At 45.3% G+C, this 16,146-nt stretch overlaps 6 protein-coding genes across 6 annotated transcripts; 2 read left to right on the top strand and 4 right to left on the bottom strand.

The window, feature by feature from the left end:
* Positions 1-127: 127 nt before the first annotated feature.
* Positions 128-2,721, bottom strand: TSTA_086590 (ABC ATPase, putative; the record flags this gene model as incomplete). The annotated part of the gene is made up of 7 exons (XM_002478344.1): positions 128-502; positions 556-1,656; positions 1,706-1,805; positions 1,857-2,049; positions 2,105-2,335; positions 2,386-2,575; positions 2,641-2,721. 7 exons carry the CDS (start codon positions 2,719-2,721, stop codon positions 128-130), a joined length of 2,271 nt encoding a protein of 756 aa, XP_002478389.1.
* Positions 2,722-3,409: 688 nt separating this feature from the next.
* On the bottom strand, positions 3,410-3,987 carry TSTA_086580 (uncharacterized protein; the record flags this gene model as incomplete). Its single annotated transcript, XM_002478343.1, has 2 exons — positions 3,410-3,501; positions 3,534-3,987. The coding sequence occupies 2 exons, from the start codon at positions 3,985-3,987 to the stop codon at positions 3,410-3,412; spliced, it is 546 nt and encodes a 181-aa protein (XP_002478388.1).
* Positions 3,988-7,874: 3,887 nt separating this feature from the next.
* On the top strand, positions 7,875-8,963 carry TSTA_086570 (endochitinase precursor, putative; the record flags this gene model as incomplete). The annotated part of the gene is made up of 2 exons (XM_002478342.1): positions 7,875-8,895; positions 8,953-8,963. 2 exons carry the CDS (start codon positions 7,875-7,877, stop codon positions 8,961-8,963), a joined length of 1,032 nt encoding a protein of 343 aa, XP_002478387.1.
* Positions 8,964-9,435: 472 nt separating this feature from the next.
* Positions 9,436-11,784, bottom strand: TSTA_086560 (potassium transporter, putative; the record flags this gene model as incomplete). The annotated part of the gene is made up of 4 exons (XM_002478341.1): positions 9,436-10,516; positions 10,577-11,439; positions 11,487-11,689; positions 11,778-11,784. The coding sequence occupies 4 exons, from the start codon at positions 11,782-11,784 to the stop codon at positions 9,436-9,438; spliced, it is 2,154 nt and encodes a 717-aa protein (XP_002478386.1).
* Positions 11,785-12,566: 782 nt separating this feature from the next.
* TSTA_086550 (ribosome assembly protein Noc2, putative) lies at positions 12,567-14,831 on the bottom strand (the record flags this gene model as incomplete). The annotated part of the gene is made up of 1 exon (XM_002478340.1): positions 12,567-14,831. One exon carries the CDS (start codon positions 14,829-14,831, stop codon positions 12,567-12,569), a length of 2,265 nt encoding a protein of 754 aa, XP_002478385.1.
* Positions 14,832-15,077: 246 nt separating this feature from the next.
* Positions 15,078-15,919, top strand: TSTA_086540 (vacuolar protein sorting-associated protein Vps28, putative; the record flags this gene model as incomplete). Its single annotated transcript, XM_002478339.1, has 3 exons — positions 15,078-15,167; positions 15,219-15,455; positions 15,512-15,919. 3 exons carry the CDS (start codon positions 15,078-15,080, stop codon positions 15,917-15,919), a joined length of 735 nt encoding a protein of 244 aa, XP_002478384.1.
* Positions 15,920-16,146: the final 227 nt, after the last annotated feature.

Below are 16,146 nucleotides of genomic sequence, written 5' to 3'. Positions count from 1 at the left end.
ATCATCTGCGTACGAAGACGAGATGGCTTTGATACGATAGAGTAATAATAGCAATTATGATCACTAATCAAATCTAGGTACTCAAGTACGACCGGGCTTCAGGTGATGAAATTAGATCGAGACATCATCAGCTAGCTAACATCTTAACAACCCTCTTCTCCAAACTCTTCTCGAACTGATTTACTCCATCACTCTGTTCAACCAGTTTTCCGCCTTTCAAGACATATACAGTCCTCCTTCTAGGTGTTTCGGAGTCGTCTTGGCTATCTCCATCAGACTCGGCCTCGAAGTCATCGTCTAATGGCGCATCCACATCTCGTTTCCCTTCGACGACAGCTCGGACGAGGAAACGATCGTGCGAGACGATGAGAATGGCACCGCTGAATGTTGACAATGAAGATGCAAGGGCTGTGACTGTGTGGAAATCAAGATGAGTAGTAATTTCGTCCAGGACAAGGAGATGAGGGAGGTTCCGTAGGATTTTAGCAAGAGCCAGTCGTACCTATACCAGTCGTATTAGTATCAGTCATTTTTCGGTTCTGGAGGGATACAGACCAATTGCCCACCTGATAAACGGAATATAGGTACATCAGATGCTACGCGCCCAGGGAGTCCTAACGACGATAGCAAGCCCCTCGCTTCTCCTTCGTTGAGTTGGCCATTGGCATCTCGCAGAATATACGACAGTGCTGTCAAGGTCTGGTCCGCAAGCCCTTCCTTTTGGAGATCTCCCACCGAATTCTGAGCGTAGTATCCGATCTTCAGTCGTGGATGGCGTGTAACCTTCCCCGAAGATGGCACCGTGAACTCTCCAGTCAGCAATTGAAGTAATGTAGACTTGCCACACCCATTCAATCCCATAATACCCACCCGATCTCCCAGATGAATTGTCAAGCTGATATCGTTAAGCACAACAGGCTTCGTACGTTGATACCTAAACGCAACATTCTCAATAGAGATCAACGGACCCGGAAACCTCAGATCCGGAGCGTCTGGTAAACTAATCGCAACCCCCTTTTCATCCTTGGGCACTTCAATTGCCGCGCGTCGAGTCTCATGGTACCCTACATGATCCCTATTCAACTTGAAGTGTCCGCCAGTTGCGCTGACCTGGATTCCCATCCGATCGTCGATTTTCTTCTGTCGTGACTTTGCCATTCGCAATTTATTATCATCGCCCGTCTTTTTGCCGATTTTTGTCGTTTCGCGGATAGTAGCTTCCATATGCGCGATTTGCTTTTCTTGAGCCTCTTTCATCCTTCCCCAATATAATTTCTGGAATTCAAAGTGTTCCTCATAAGCGGCTAGATTACCCTTGAAATAGGTTAGGGCTTGATCTCGCAGGATGATGATTTCTTCGCAGACGGCGTTGATGAATGCTCGGTCGTGAGAGACCAGCACTAAAGTTGTGCCTGGTCCAGACTGTCGCATTTGCTTCAGGTAATTCTCCAGCCAGATTACGCCGAGTAGGTCTAAGAAGTTTGTTGGTTCGTCGAGGATCATGATATCGGGTTCTTGTATTAGGATTCCGGCTAGCATGCATCGCATACGCCAGCCTCCTGATAATGTCATGAATGGCCGTGAGAGCATGTCTTCGTTGAATCCTAGACCTAGTAAGATTTTTCGGGCTTGTTTCTCGACGTCAATGGCTTTCATCTGGTCACGTCAGCCACTGTCTGCTTCTGAGTATGTGCGGAGTACTCACTGTTTCATACTGAGATTGGAGATCTTGTAACATGTCAATTGCAGCTTGCGTATCGCTCTGGAGAGTCTGTGCATCTATACTTGCGGTATCTTGTTGCAGTCTATATACAGGTCAGTCTTATATAGCACCAACTCAATGCGATGTAACTGACAGCTCGGTAGATGAAGCAACTCGATTTTCAATCGACTTGAGCTCCTTTCTAGCCTGTAAACCTCTTGCACCGCTTCTTATACTTGCATTTTTCTGCGCCAGAAACAGCTGCTCCATCAACTGCTTGTGCCGTAATTTTCGGATAGTTAGGACAGGTGCAAGAGGATCGTCCTGTTCCACGCTATTCGATAGCACTGATACCTTATATTAGACCCAAGTCTCAGATACCGCATTTTTCTGAATACTAACAGCTTATTTTCCTTTGTACCTCAGTCCTCATCGTATCACATGAACTCACTTGCTCCAGAGCAGTCTTTTGACTCGTCGATATAGAACCGGGCTCTTTCAATGACTCTGTAAGACTGTCAATTTCATGGTTCTTATTATCCTCAACCTCAGCATCAGTCTGCTGCAAAATCGCAATGCGAGTCGAGTATGGAACTCCAGGTATAAGCTTTTCTGCTAATGCTCGAAGAATGGCTGAAACTCATTAGCCGTTGCCCTAAATCATTCATATGAAAGTTACACACTAGACTTTCCGCTTCCATTCCTCCCTACAAGACCATAATGAACGCCCGCTTTGAGTTTCAAGTCTGCATTGGAAATAAGTTCGAGACCGTCTGCTTTTGACTTTGATTTGGCCTTGGGTTTCTTTTCTGTTGTTTCAGTTGAGGATTGTTGTGGCGAGTGGACTGTGATGTTGAGGCCTTGGATGTCCACCTATATTTCCATTGAGCAATTCGCCCATCCCTTCCCAGGTGGTAACAAGCGGACAATCGACTTACCTCACGCGAAGGCCTATCGTCTAGGAAATGGAATCGGGTCTGTTTGCATGTTGCAATTATATTCGGAGTAGTTGTTATCATTTTGAGACTCTTTAAACAAAATAGGGATCTAGGTAAAGGATCGATCATGATAGTGTCAATCTCAAGAATCCATCGAAATAATCGAAGTATATCTATATATCTGTTTTGGCTATGACCTCGTCTTGAATCCACCAATCATAATGCTCAAAAGTGACTCATTTTTGGTCAACCATACAAATATATTGACCTATATCTCAGCCATTCAGGAGGGTTTCATACTTAGTTTAAATCTATATATTTTTTTCATATATCATTCGAATTGTTACGATACTTGAAGCTAAAATATAAGATAATGTGGATCGAATCTGGCACCATTGTGGAAAGTGTCCCCGCAAAAGCCCTAATTGCACAGAGATCAGTCCCTACATATACACTGGCCACATCACTGCATGTCACTTACAATGGATTAGAAATATGACATGAACTCTCAGTATTGTTCAGGGATATAATTGATGTCTATATTAAAACATTTGGCAACATACCTGGAGCATAATCCAGATATGGTACAAGAAGGCAAGTAATACAGTCAAGGAAAAAGGAAAAAGTGACTGAATGTCTCAAATGAGAAAAGAGAAAGGGAAGGAAAGTGTATCAGTGGGCCGCTACTATCATGCTTAAGCATCGTATGCCGAATCATTGTGAAATGTAGGAAGAAAAATGATGGGAAAATTGGTCTAGATTACTCAATTCAATCACCACACTGCACTCGGTCATTGGGAAAGTGCATGCTTTCAGTCTCATAATACGACTGGTCCCGAGCTCCTGTCGTATCAAATTCATCTTGTAGTGATGTAGCGAGTCTTTTGTAGTACCCGCCGAAGAATAAATCGCCAATTCATAATCTTCTGGAGTTGAGGGAGAAAGAGTAAAATCCTTCCCATCTCTCACGGCAACTCTAGCATTCATGCTACGTGCTAAGTTGAGCATGCTTTTATGTAAGTCCCTGGGGTTGAACGCACGAAAGGTGGGAGCAGAATATCGCGCCACAAAGACGATACGCTCCACATTGAGGACGAACACATACTCATCAGTTCCCTCTGGAATTATTATTTTAATCCTGAATATTTGTGTATCCCCCTTCTTCATGACGATGGCGTGTGTCATGCGGTCAAGGCCCGTCATCTCGTTCAGGCCCATTCCGAAGGGCTGTCCAATATCCTCGGAGACGTCGTGTCTCTCTGGAAGCCAATCGAAAAGTTCGGCGCTGCGATACTCCTCTTCCCGTTCAATTAATTTTTTATGTGGCGAAATATAGCCAGCAGTCATTCTGAGCCGGAGACTGCTATCAAGACTGCTGGCGTGGATCTGTCGTTGTTTATTAGGTTTGCACACGTTCAACCGCTGTTCGACTGAGATAATTTCGGTAAGTAATTCAAAGATTAGCATTTAACCTGAAGCTTGTACACTTTCTACCACTTTGCACACCGTTGGAGGGACAGGCATACTCACGTCTAGATTCAGTACCTTATCAAATCAGATTTACTCTCACCTCTGAGCTGTGTGATAGCCCTGGCTCTGACATGGATACTGAGAGAAGGCATATTGCAAACAACAAGTAGTATAAATTCTTGAATTTATAGCCAGTAATCATCGAAACTCATCAAGGCAGGGAGTAAGTGGTATCCTGTGACTCATAAATTGTCCTACGTAGTCTTCTTTAGCCATGAGTGACTCGACTCGCGTAAGACACGATGTTATGTTCCAGATGTGTTTTCTATCTAATTTTGAGGGGGATAATATCGAAGTTACCCAGCTGGGCGCGGCTCACAGGTAAAATTTTTTGGAAGAAGATTCTAATCAGACTTCCTTAATGACACTGGGAATCATTTTGCACGTACAGAATGTGTGGAACATCTGTTTAAGCCCTCGAAGTGCAGGACTACTTGAAAGAAGTACTGCTAGATCCTTATTGTCAATGCTCTTCTTAAATGTGCCCGACTACAATACTCGTCTAAAATATTTCCCAAATAAATAATTGTTGCAATTTCCCCTAAACATAGGTAGAGAGCGAACCCACGTAAAGATTCTGCAATAATTGCCAATACTGACTAATGACAGATACAGAGATCTACGTCAACCAATTCTAAATCCTTTGTACACCCTTCATTTGAGTATTCTAGAAGCAAAGCATTGTTATCAGTGTAACCAGCCCAGTGCAACCCCATACTATTTAAGTAATGGACCATGACTCTCTTGAATATATTAGTGGATCTCTACAATAATGACTCACATACATCAGAATAACTGCTGAATACCAACGTATACGATCAAAGTTTGGACCTTTTAGGGCTGAGCTCCCAATATCATCACTTGTATCGCCTATCTATCGCGCTATGCGCCTAAGCAGAGCTTTAACTTGACGACATTTATTGGGTGGTTTCAGATATATTTAAATTAGGTGTGGCGTATAAGCTTATTCTCAAAAACATGTTCATTGATGAAGTTATTGACCCTCATATAGGCTTCTTAGGGCTACGCTATTGTAGCCACAGACGTTTACGTAGATGCTTTGGCCACAAAATCCAATACATAAATAGCTTTATGAATACAAATATGCTGTGAACATAATTATTCAGGTTCAAGGTTTATATAATTCTACTTCATCTATTTGCACTGCACCTTACGATGATTTTCCAGCAGTGACTATGAGTCCTCCACCCTTCTCCATCCCAGGTCACTGAGAGTATCTAGTGACTAACTCCTCTTATAGTGAAATTTGCATATTTATGTACAGCGGATAAGACTTACATTATATGTCTGATGTTTAGTAAGATTTGACACAAGAAAAAACACTGATCAAGGTCCATAATTTGTTTAAGTGGGCTGATTCTTGTCTACAATTCGGACATGCGTGCACTTTTCTTCATTCCCAATTCATAAACGCAGCTGAAATATTGAATCATTGGCGAGTCCCTTGTCGTCCAAATTTATCAAAGCATTTCATAGGGATTGTGGAGAGAACAAGTAGCCATCTATCCTTCTTCGTAATACCATTTAACGCTCTCGGGGTTGCCGATAAATTGTTATGAACTTGGGTTCCATCAGCGACTTCGAAGGACTTCGAAATTGTACTATTTAAGAATTGAAAGGAATGCTACCGTTGGCGATGATCTATCTGTCACATTGTCGATCAGTTCTTGAAATACTGTAGCATGTAGAGGCGTAATTATAAATTGCATGCAACGTCGTGAAACATTAAGATTCTAAAACGCAGTCCCCATTCATAACAGACTACATGCATGAGTAATAGTTCTCAAGTCCCTACTGCAGGTACCCTGACAGTAAATTCAAGATGCTGGCAAATGGTAGGACAGATTATCCTAAAAATGGTTAATCTTAGTCGTCAAGGCTCCATGCTTTTGACTTGTCGAAACATGAAGCATTTGATTGCTCCGGTGGATTCGATTTCTGACATTAGTGGCTCTACTAGTGAGTTAGTGACTCGTGGGGGCAATTGCTTGTTTAGCATTGCCCAGCATCCACGGGTCAATTGATGATATGTGCCATCAGTCTAGCCCCTTTGCACCTTGCGTAGTATCCAGTAGGGAAGTTTGAAATCAGATTTGCCGTTGGAATATGGTTCTGATTGTTGGTCGTACTCTTTCATCTGAAGTCAGGATCAAGAATGTTCAATCACCGATGTCACTAATACCTGGAGCATGGTTGTAGATAATGCTACAACGGCAGGGAAGGGAGTTACAAGCACATTACTAAAGAACAGACTATTTAGTACATGTTGGTCAGCGAGTCATCTATCGTCAGCCCCGAGTTAGGGCGATTTTGGTAGGGTTGGGCCCTAAGTTCGTCGTCCGGCATGGTGACATCGGCCTACCGAATGACTGTCGATCTTCTTGGATTTCCGGAATTCTAGATCACGTACTCTGTCAGTAACACCTGTTGCTTAGCAGAACAGCATACTGCATTGCATTCTTGCTTTCCGCGTGCACTGAATTCTACAGAGAGGCTTTATTTCGAAAGAGTAGCCTCGTTCTTGACGTTTTACGTAGTACACTGTAGTACGCGTCCTTTTCCCTCACATTCCCCTGCATATGCCCATGATCACGATAACTACGTAATGAAGCTGTTTCGTGATTTCCATTTGGCTGTCTGATGAGCCTGAGTAATATAGTCTTGAAAATACGTCTTCCCCGCGAGTTGAAACACTGGTATCGCAACCCCGAAACAAGCGACGGGCTCCATTGAGTCCCATGCCTAGATCTTGCGAATGCCAGGTCGAGATCTTCTGGGCTACTCCATACACAGTTATAATTTGATAATCGTGTTGCGTTTATGGAACCACCAATGACTACTAATATTCACAAGTCACGCCAAATTAGTCAAATAAACCCTACTCATTTCCAAAAATACTTCTTACGTACTACTAATGGAATGGCACATTCCTCCCCCAATATGGCTGACGGGTGGCTTGCATTTAACCACGGGGCCGGGATGACTAGCACAGGCACGTAAGTTGCATCTGAACGTTGAAATTATTTGATCTGTCTACTGTTCCGTGTGCCTTCAAGTCGAGGTCTGTGGCGTGATTGCGGTCCTATTGGAGATTTACATACCCGGGCAACCTTCTGTTCCTACAGGGCCGTAACCATTCTTCCCGGTTGCCCAAAAGAGTTAATCCGGGATGCTTATAAAGAAAATGTCACACCTGAGTGAAGGAACCTCTTCCGGAAAGACGCTTTATCCCCATGACCCGGCACATCAGTGACAGCTTGACCCAATTGGAATCGCTTTCCCCTTGTTTTTCGACTAGTCTTACGAACCAACATGGCCATGATGCATAGTGTTGACAAGGTAGGGAGGGCTGACTTGTGCTGTAACATCGATCTACAAGCTTGACTAGTGATAGCAGGAATGCAACACTACTGTAGATGTAGGGTTCTTATTGTGAGTCAAGTATGGAAAGATATTTAAAGAGGTCTCCAGATTCCCTCAGACTGTTCTTTTTGTTTCTTCACCATCGCAAACACCACCACCAACAATCTTATCCAAGATCCAAAGGTCCTTGACGGATCCTGTCCATTCCCTCCTTTATAAACAGTCATTCCCTGCTAAAACAAATCCGATTGATCTCGGTCTTTAGATTTTCGATAACATTCTTTGCACATATTCAACAAAGTACTTTCTCTCACAACAAAATGCATTTCTCTACTCTTGCTAGCGCTGGCCTCATGGCAACAACGGCCATGGCCTTCCCTCACACCTTGAACCGCTTCAGCTCCGCCAAACGTCAAGCCAGCGGTGCCCAGAACGTTGTCTACTGGGGACAAAACGGTGGCAGTGCAGTTGAGAACAACGATCTGTCTACTTACTGTACCTCTGATGCCGGAATCGACATCATCGTCCTCGCTTTCTTGTACCAATGGGGCAATGGCGCTACCATCCCCTCTGGCACCATTGGTCAATCTTGCTTCATCGGCACTGATGGCACTGGCCAGAACTGCGATGACTTGGCTTCCGCCATCTCCGCTTGCCAATCCAACGGCATCAAGATCATTCTCTCTCTCGGTGGTGCTTCTGGCGCTTACTCTCTCAGCTCTCAAGACGAGGCTACCACCATCGGTCAGAACTTGTGGGCGGCTTACGGCAGCCCCAACGCAACCAGCTCTTCTTCCTCTACCAGCGTCCCTCGTCCCTTCGGCAAGACTTTTGTCAATGGTTTCGACTTTGACTTGGAGGCCAATGCCGGAAACGGGAACTACCAATACATGATTTCCGCACTCCGCAACAACTTTGCCAAAGACCCGGTGAACAAGTACTACATCACTGGTGCTCCTCAATGCCCTATCCCGGAACCCAACATGCAAGAAGTCATCACCAACTCTCAGTTCGACTACCTCTGGGTCCAATTCTACAACAACGAGGGTTGCTCCACCGACACCGGCACCAACTTTGAGGATTGGGTCAGCAACATAGCCAACACCCCATCATCCGGAGCCAAGATCTTCCTGGGTGTCCCTGCCTCTGAGGACGGCGCCACTGGTACTGCCTCTGGCGCTAAATATTACCTTGACCCCAACGACCTTGCTACCCTCGTTAACAAGTACAGCAACAACTCCGCTTTCGGTGGTATCATGATGTGGGACGCTGGTTTCTCTGACGGCAATACCAACAACGGTTGCACTTATGCCCAGGAAGCTCACAGCATCCTCACTACTGGTAAGGCTTGCTAAGCAGGTTAGCACACCTGGTAAGATTGAAAAAAAAAATGCAAAGAGGAAGAGTGAAATACCTCGTTTTTTCCATTTCACTAATACCCATTCTTTCGTTGTAACATATTTTTGGACTTTATTTTGATCTTGTGCTTTCACTTCTACCTTCGATCATTGATTGATTGCTGGACACTCGAGGTCAGGCAGTGTACAATCATTATATATTCATGACTATGTATGTCTGATTAGCATTTTGTGGAAATTAGATCGCATTCGCTCCAAATATCTGATCTCATCAATACAAGGCTGCAAAGGTACCACGGCAACGCGTAAGAGTGTAGGTAACATAAATCGATCTGATCAGCATTGTCAATGAAACAGGATCCCAAGAGCTAGGTTCCAGATGGCCTCCGGATACCCTCTTCATCGGCAGAATAACTTCCTGCAACATTTGTCCAATAGCTTAGAAAAACCCCCGAACATGAACAAAGATGCAAAAGATCAAATTGCATAACAATCCAGAAAAGCAAGTACGAGTTACGCAAAATTAAACAATATCATCAGTCTTTTCATCATAAATGGGGCCCTGCGCAACACTCCTAGACCTAGCGCGTTCAAGTCTCATTGCAGCATCTTCCTCCTCCGCCCAAGCCAAAGATTCGTCAGGTAACATAACAGCCTTGTCAATCGCAACGGGCAGACCACGATGTCGACCACGTAGCATCACCGCAATCAAGATCAGTTTACTGATGGTATACCAACCGCCGCAGAAAGAGTAATTCTGGTCCGGGAGCCCAACAGAGATACCCACGCAACCGTAGCCAGAGACTACTTCGAAGATAATGTTGAAAGTGGAGTATGAGATTGGATCCTTTGTGAAGTGAGGACCTTCTGCGATTGTAATGAACAGTATAGCGAGGCAGATCCACCAGATGTCATGACTGAGCTGTGAACGTATCTGTTGACGAACAAAGTAACTTCGTGATGTATTGTTTTCGCCAGCTTGGCCCGTTGACGGGTTGCTGTCGGCTTTTTGACTCTGCTTTCCGTTCGATCCATGTGAGATTATAGCTTTCGTATGGCCAACAAAACTGCCCAAGCGAGCGTGATACCTCTGATCTTCGGCCAAATAATCGTCGGCATATATTCCCAGAGATCGCTCCTCATAAACATTTGTGTTTCGTATGGTGACCAGAACCGGAAACGCAGAAACATACATCATCAGCACATAGAGAACGAGCAAGCCCTGGTGCAAGTCAGCAATTGTGACCACGTAAAAGCCCCCAGACCGCACAGCGAAAGCTTGGAAAAGGCCGTCTAAGACGCGGTATCCACCAAGAATCTCTACGGCTGTGTTGTTTATAGATAGGACTTCGAAACCAGCCCAGTCAATGCCGTTGAAAAGGATTATCGTTGCGAGGAGATACCACGTATGCCGTTTCGGGAAAAGATGGGTATACACTCGCCGTGGATGGTCCAATATAAAGTCAAGAACAGCATTCCACTCTTCACACCACTTGGTTCGAGGTAAGACATGTTTCATAGTCCATATACTGAATCGCAAGAAACAAGGATATAGCGTGTTTCCAGCGAGAATCAGTAACCCCATAGTAAGAAGTACATAGGAGCTGAGTCGAGGCTTGTTAGCAGAGTGGAACGCTCTGTGATTCTTGAGTAGTTAGCCTTACCAGGTCTGCAAAGCAGTCATGTTTGCGTCCAGCAATGACATGCCATTATTTCCGAAGGCAGATATAGCCAGGAATGAGCCGGTCCAGAATGGACTCAGCCCATTTTCGCGAGCAACACTAGGTCGATTGACAGCGAACCATGTACCCAACCCTATAAATCCTAGGACATTGAACAGGACAAAGTATAGAGGGACGATGATGGAGAGGAAACATATCGCTCTGTATTCCACTCCGCCGAGCTTATCGCGCTCGCTGGCTGTAAGACCATGAAACTGCGAGTTGCGGGATATCAATCCCTTCGAAGCAAAGTATTTCTGGGGATTTCTGGTAATAATTTCGAGCAGAGATGATCTTCGTTCATCATCAGCAACGAAGCTAGGTGCGGCATCTTTTGGGTCTCTTGCATCTGGGCGTGCGCCAACCCCAGCCATTGGAAATACCCGATGTCTAATTTTATTCCGTGATCTTGATTGAATGGTGAGTTGATCATCGTCAGCCCATCTGATAGCATCTGCATCATTCATGTCACTCTGCGAGTGCGTCTGAGTATTCGTTTGACCAGTTTCGGAGGACAGTTGGATCGGGCCATCAGTTGTTTCACGGTTCCCAGCCGAGTCTCCATTTATAGGACACGCATTGTTTCCTTCTCCTGTCAGGACCCTCTTTTCAATTTTAGGCAAGTTAACTCCTTGGAGTGCAGCTAAACGACGCCGTTCACCCGCCTGAACAATGCTCCGAAATCTGGACTCAAAAGCACGCTTACGGACGAAGAGAACCGTACTTGATATAAGAATAGGATGACCCAGAACAATGAGGCCAAATAGAATAGCTTGCTGAAATGAGTTGACGGTAGAGAGATTGATCTGACTACATTAGCTTGAAGCACTTGGAACGGTCCGGATAAACTTACAGTGTTTAAGCCGGCTCCAGTCATTGCACTGACGCAGAGAAAGAGGGCGTCAATATACCTGACGGTCTGAACCGGGCTTGCTGCCGCCCAGAATATCACGCTCCATATCAGGCCCATGACAATGAAGTAGGCGTGATGCAATGTAAGGAAGTTGAGTGGCGGAAGAAGATTCGCCATTCTACGAATGGCCTTTCTCTTCGGAACTGATACACTGAGTCAGTATCTATCAAATAACTGGCAATCAACCCGACAAGACTTCTCAGTCAGCAGATAATCGTGGGGAGTGCTCACCGGTCATGTTGGCCGTTCTGACTTGTAAAGGCCACTCTTCCCAACGCTAGAAAGCTCACTTGTAGTTGTAGTAGATAGTTAACTCAAAAGATCACCACAAAGATAATTCTTCTGACAAATGTCTTAACCGTAAGATCCTCTATGTTCGAAATTCGACACAATATCTTCGATTAACATAATGTCCTGAGTAGAATGATTTGATGTGGCGGTGTGCATGTAAATAATCAAGCCTGTGTTAGAAAACAGTCCGGGTCAATACGGCCATTTGAATATCTTTGATATGTCTTGAGATTCTCGGAAATATGCAGCAGGTTGCGGCGACTGAGTAAGAACTTGATCTGTAAGAGTGAATATTCCTGTCGGAAAAAAGATTGGGAAGTTTCCAAACTTTATGAAACTGAGGCGCCACTGCTTGAGGCCAAATTCTGGCGGGCTCCACTGTGCCTCAGAAACTTTTAGCCTCGACTTTAAATTCTTAATAACTCATCTTATGATGAGCTGTCATGCTCCTTTCCTCCTTAAGCCATCAGATAAGAACATTCCTTCCAATAATCATTGCGGATGGTATGCTCAATTACTTGCTTGATATACCTTGCAGCATTGGCGCCAAAATCATACCATGCTGCCCCGCCACAAAGAAGCGGTCTCGTCTGCATGCAACTACGTTTAAGCGAGTCTCAACTCTCGGGGAAAAAAGGACAATAATAAGACTTTTGCGGTCTATAGACTATGTACCCAAACCAACGCCGGAAATCTAGGATATCCTTGAAATGCACTCGTTCATGTTCTTCACTCCTCGTCATCGTCGCCGTCACTCCCATCGCTGGCATCGTCACTATCGATATCTGACATGACATCGTCTTCACCAACATTTTCCCGTTCCTTTTGTCGCTGCTTCTCTTCATCTTGTCTTCCTTGTTCAAGAATAGCTGCCTTCTCCTCCCGTAGTTTACGCTGAGTCTTGACAAAGGCACCAAGAGGAGTGGTCTCCCATTCGGTCTCCTTGAGAAAGTTGTCCACTTCGGCCCTGTTCTTTGGAGCAAAGTTGACTTTGGCTCGGCGCTCTTCGATCCATCGGGAATTGAGCTCAACCTTTTGCACCAAAAGTAGAACTGATTGATTGATCTTCGAATTCTTGTTGCCCGTTGACCGTGATCCTGCTTCTTTAAGCCACCGTTTCAACATGACGACAACTGGCAATGCCAGCTCAGGGAAGGCAATATGTTTAGTCCAAAGGACAAAAAATTCTGACAACAACTCAACAACCTGTTCACCAACACCGTCTTGATAGACGCGGGTGCGGAGATATGACTTGGCTGCTCGGATAGATGTGTTGAAATCCAGTGGTCGCAATGTGCTCGACTTGGGAGGCTTTCTCATTTCGGCGGAGTTGAGTACTTCCAAAAGGGTCGGAGCCAATGGAATATACGTACCCGTAGCACGAGAGATTCGTAGGAGAGCACGCGCAAGCTGGAAGCGCAGAGGGAAGTATTGAGGAGTGGGGATGAGCCGCATAGCACCAAGTGTAATTTGTACAACGGGATAGATCAAAGGTCGCAAAGCGGACTGCTTTCCAGCTTCCGCCTCAACCAAAGCATTGCAGTGCTGAGATAGCACTCGAGACCAAAAATCAAGCGAGTGCACATATTGCCAGTTGTATATGGTCTTATAGGAGTCTTTGGTCTTATTCGTGATACTGCTCCTGAGGTGAATTGCGAGCTGACGAATGAAGCTGAATCCTGTAGTATATGAGACATTCTGATCAATGCCCCAGATCTCTGCCGCGGAATTCTTGGTCAAATTGACTCCTGCGAGGGTATGGACGTTGGTATTTCGGCTGCCTTTGACGACGCCTTCGTATGTCGCTTTGAGGACAGCCTCACGAATTCCAGCATCGCCAATTTTCATCAACCGGCGCATAATCAAGAAACCGGTAACACGAACAGCTTCAGAGTTGGTGTTGTCAGACCAGATATTAACCACCATCTTCACAATAACTTTCAATACTTTTCTAAACTGGAGAAGATATGGCAACATAGGCTCGATAGATGCAACCGTCAGCTTGAGAGTAGAGGCATCAGATAGGTTCGTAAGTAGTTGATGGACAGACGATGTGTGTGATTTGATGAGTGGACTAAGAGTTTTGAATTTCTGCGACTCGGCTGCAACTTTGACTTTACCCCCTGCGGTTTCTTTGACTGGCAAATGATGGGCTAGAACCTTTGGCACGGTTTCCAATGCCGTAATCAGAACCTGGTGGTAGACATCGGCATCCGAAATGGTGTATTTGGTATCCTGGTTGTCGGCGTCATTTACATACGCTGCGGATCGAAAGGCAAGCACAACTTGTCGAAGGGCTCTCATGGAATTTTGCTCCTGCAAAGATTTCTGCCACTTTTTCACCTCGGACATGGTAACGATGTTGTCCTTCATAGCCTCAGATTCTGCGACCTTGGATTTCTTCTTTTTCTTGGCTGGCCCTTCCTCCGTCTCGCTCAACTCATCGACTTCAGCTAAATCGCCATGATCACCGAAATCAAGAAGTTCTGCATCGTTTTCTTTCAGATACTTGTAGAACTCTGGATCTTTCTCTTTGAGCGACTCCAATTGTCCTTTATGTTCCTCAAAATCCCCAACGCTACTGGCATCTGACTGTTGCGCCGAATCCAAGTCTGATCCAGGTTCCTCCTCGGCACTCTCAGCTTCAGACTCAATATCCTCAGCAAATTCGTCAGTGCGCTTCCGTTTACCGATCTTGGGAGTCACGTCCTTCTTTTGTTTCTTGTTTCCTTTGCTATTCTTAGGGTCTGCGATATCAAACGCCCCAGCGAAGAAATCATCGACGTTCATTTCCGCAAATGCCTTTTCCTTGGCCAGTTCTTCAGGATCAATCACCTTCTCGGCTGCTTCTTTCTCGCGTCGTTCGGCATTTCGGACTTTCCTCTTGTCGTTGATTTGGTGTCGCTGCCTGATCTTGGCGAATTCTTTTCGTCGTTCGAGTACATCGCCCAATCGTCGTTGCTGGAACTTCTTCGTTGATTTCTTGACACCCATTTTGGCTGAATCAGTAGCACAGCGCAATGTTAGCGTCTGTGCAAATTCAGTTCAGTGGATGGATATCAAGTGTAGATGCCATCGATGTTGCGGAAAGACGAAAAAAAAATCGATTTGTCTGGCAGAAAGTCGTGCACGGACCACATCAGCTCTCCCCGCCTTCCATCCTCATTCCAAGGGGATCCTCACTTCCTCGGCTTGCATTTTAACAACATTCACGAATTCATTCATCTACAAAATCGCAAAATGCATTCCCAACGACCGTTATCCTATGCGCCTACCCCCTACAGTTATACTCCAAATCCAGCTTTGTCCGCCACAATCAATCTCGATGAAGTACGTCGCGCGCCTGGTCACTTCTGAATGGTGGAGCTAACATTAAAAAAGGAAGTGAAATTGGCATCGAGCTCCGCCGAACGCGATCTATACGAATCTCTCGCCGAAATATATAGCATTATTGTCACCTTGGACGGATTGGAGAAAGCTTACATTCGCGATGCCATTTCAGAATCTGAATACACGGAAACATGTGCTCGGTTATTGAAACAATACAAATCGACGCTCGCTGACGAGACCGTATCGCGAGAATTTGTCGACTTGGAAACGTTTAAACGCATGTGGCAGGTGTGTGATAATGTGCTGATCACTTGCAAGTGTACTTTGTTGACTTTTATCTATAGCTGGAATGCCCTCGAGCTACCGAACGTCTCCGAATCGGTTTGCCGGCCACCATTGAACAAGCATCCCATGGCACCCACACTCCGAGCGGCGGTATGCCTACCAGTGCTCCCGCTGCAGGCGCTTCCGGAAGTCTCATTCTCATAGCAACTGAAAATTTCATCACTTTCCTGGATGCCCTGAAACTCAACATGGTCTCGAAAGACGCTCTGCATCCATTACTATCCGAGGTCATTCAATCCGTCAACAAGGTCACGGATCGAGATTTCGAATCACGGGGCAAAATAATACAATGGCTGATTACTCTCAATCAAATGCGCGCGACGGAGGAATTGAGCGAGGAGCAGGCACGCGAATTATCCTTCGACATCGAGCAAGCATATCAGGGCTTCAAGGCGACGCTGAATTGAGGATCGGACTTTGTACGAGCGACTTTGACATATATTCTACTACACTGAGAGACTCGAAAATACGAAATCACCACAGCATCCTTATCGCAACCTTGGTATGGTTGATTACGTGTCTGAAACTGACCGCCTTGCGGGTTTACCGATAGATCCGCAATCGGCCAAGCTCCACGAATCGAGTGTGACGAAAGACCCACGCCGATAACCCTACTTTTCCTATTCAGGAAACA

The sequence above is a fragment of the Talaromyces stipitatus genome, genomic scaffold (genome assembly GCF_000003125.1).
Source record: "Talaromyces stipitatus ATCC 10500 scf_1105507295527 genomic scaffold, whole genome shotgun sequence".
In the NCBI taxonomy this organism is placed as follows: Eukaryota; Fungi; Ascomycota; class Eurotiomycetes; order Eurotiales; family Trichocomaceae; genus Talaromyces; species Talaromyces stipitatus.
The sequence above is the reverse complement of the archived record's forward strand: the minus strand, read 5'-3'. Positions and strand labels throughout refer to the sequence as shown.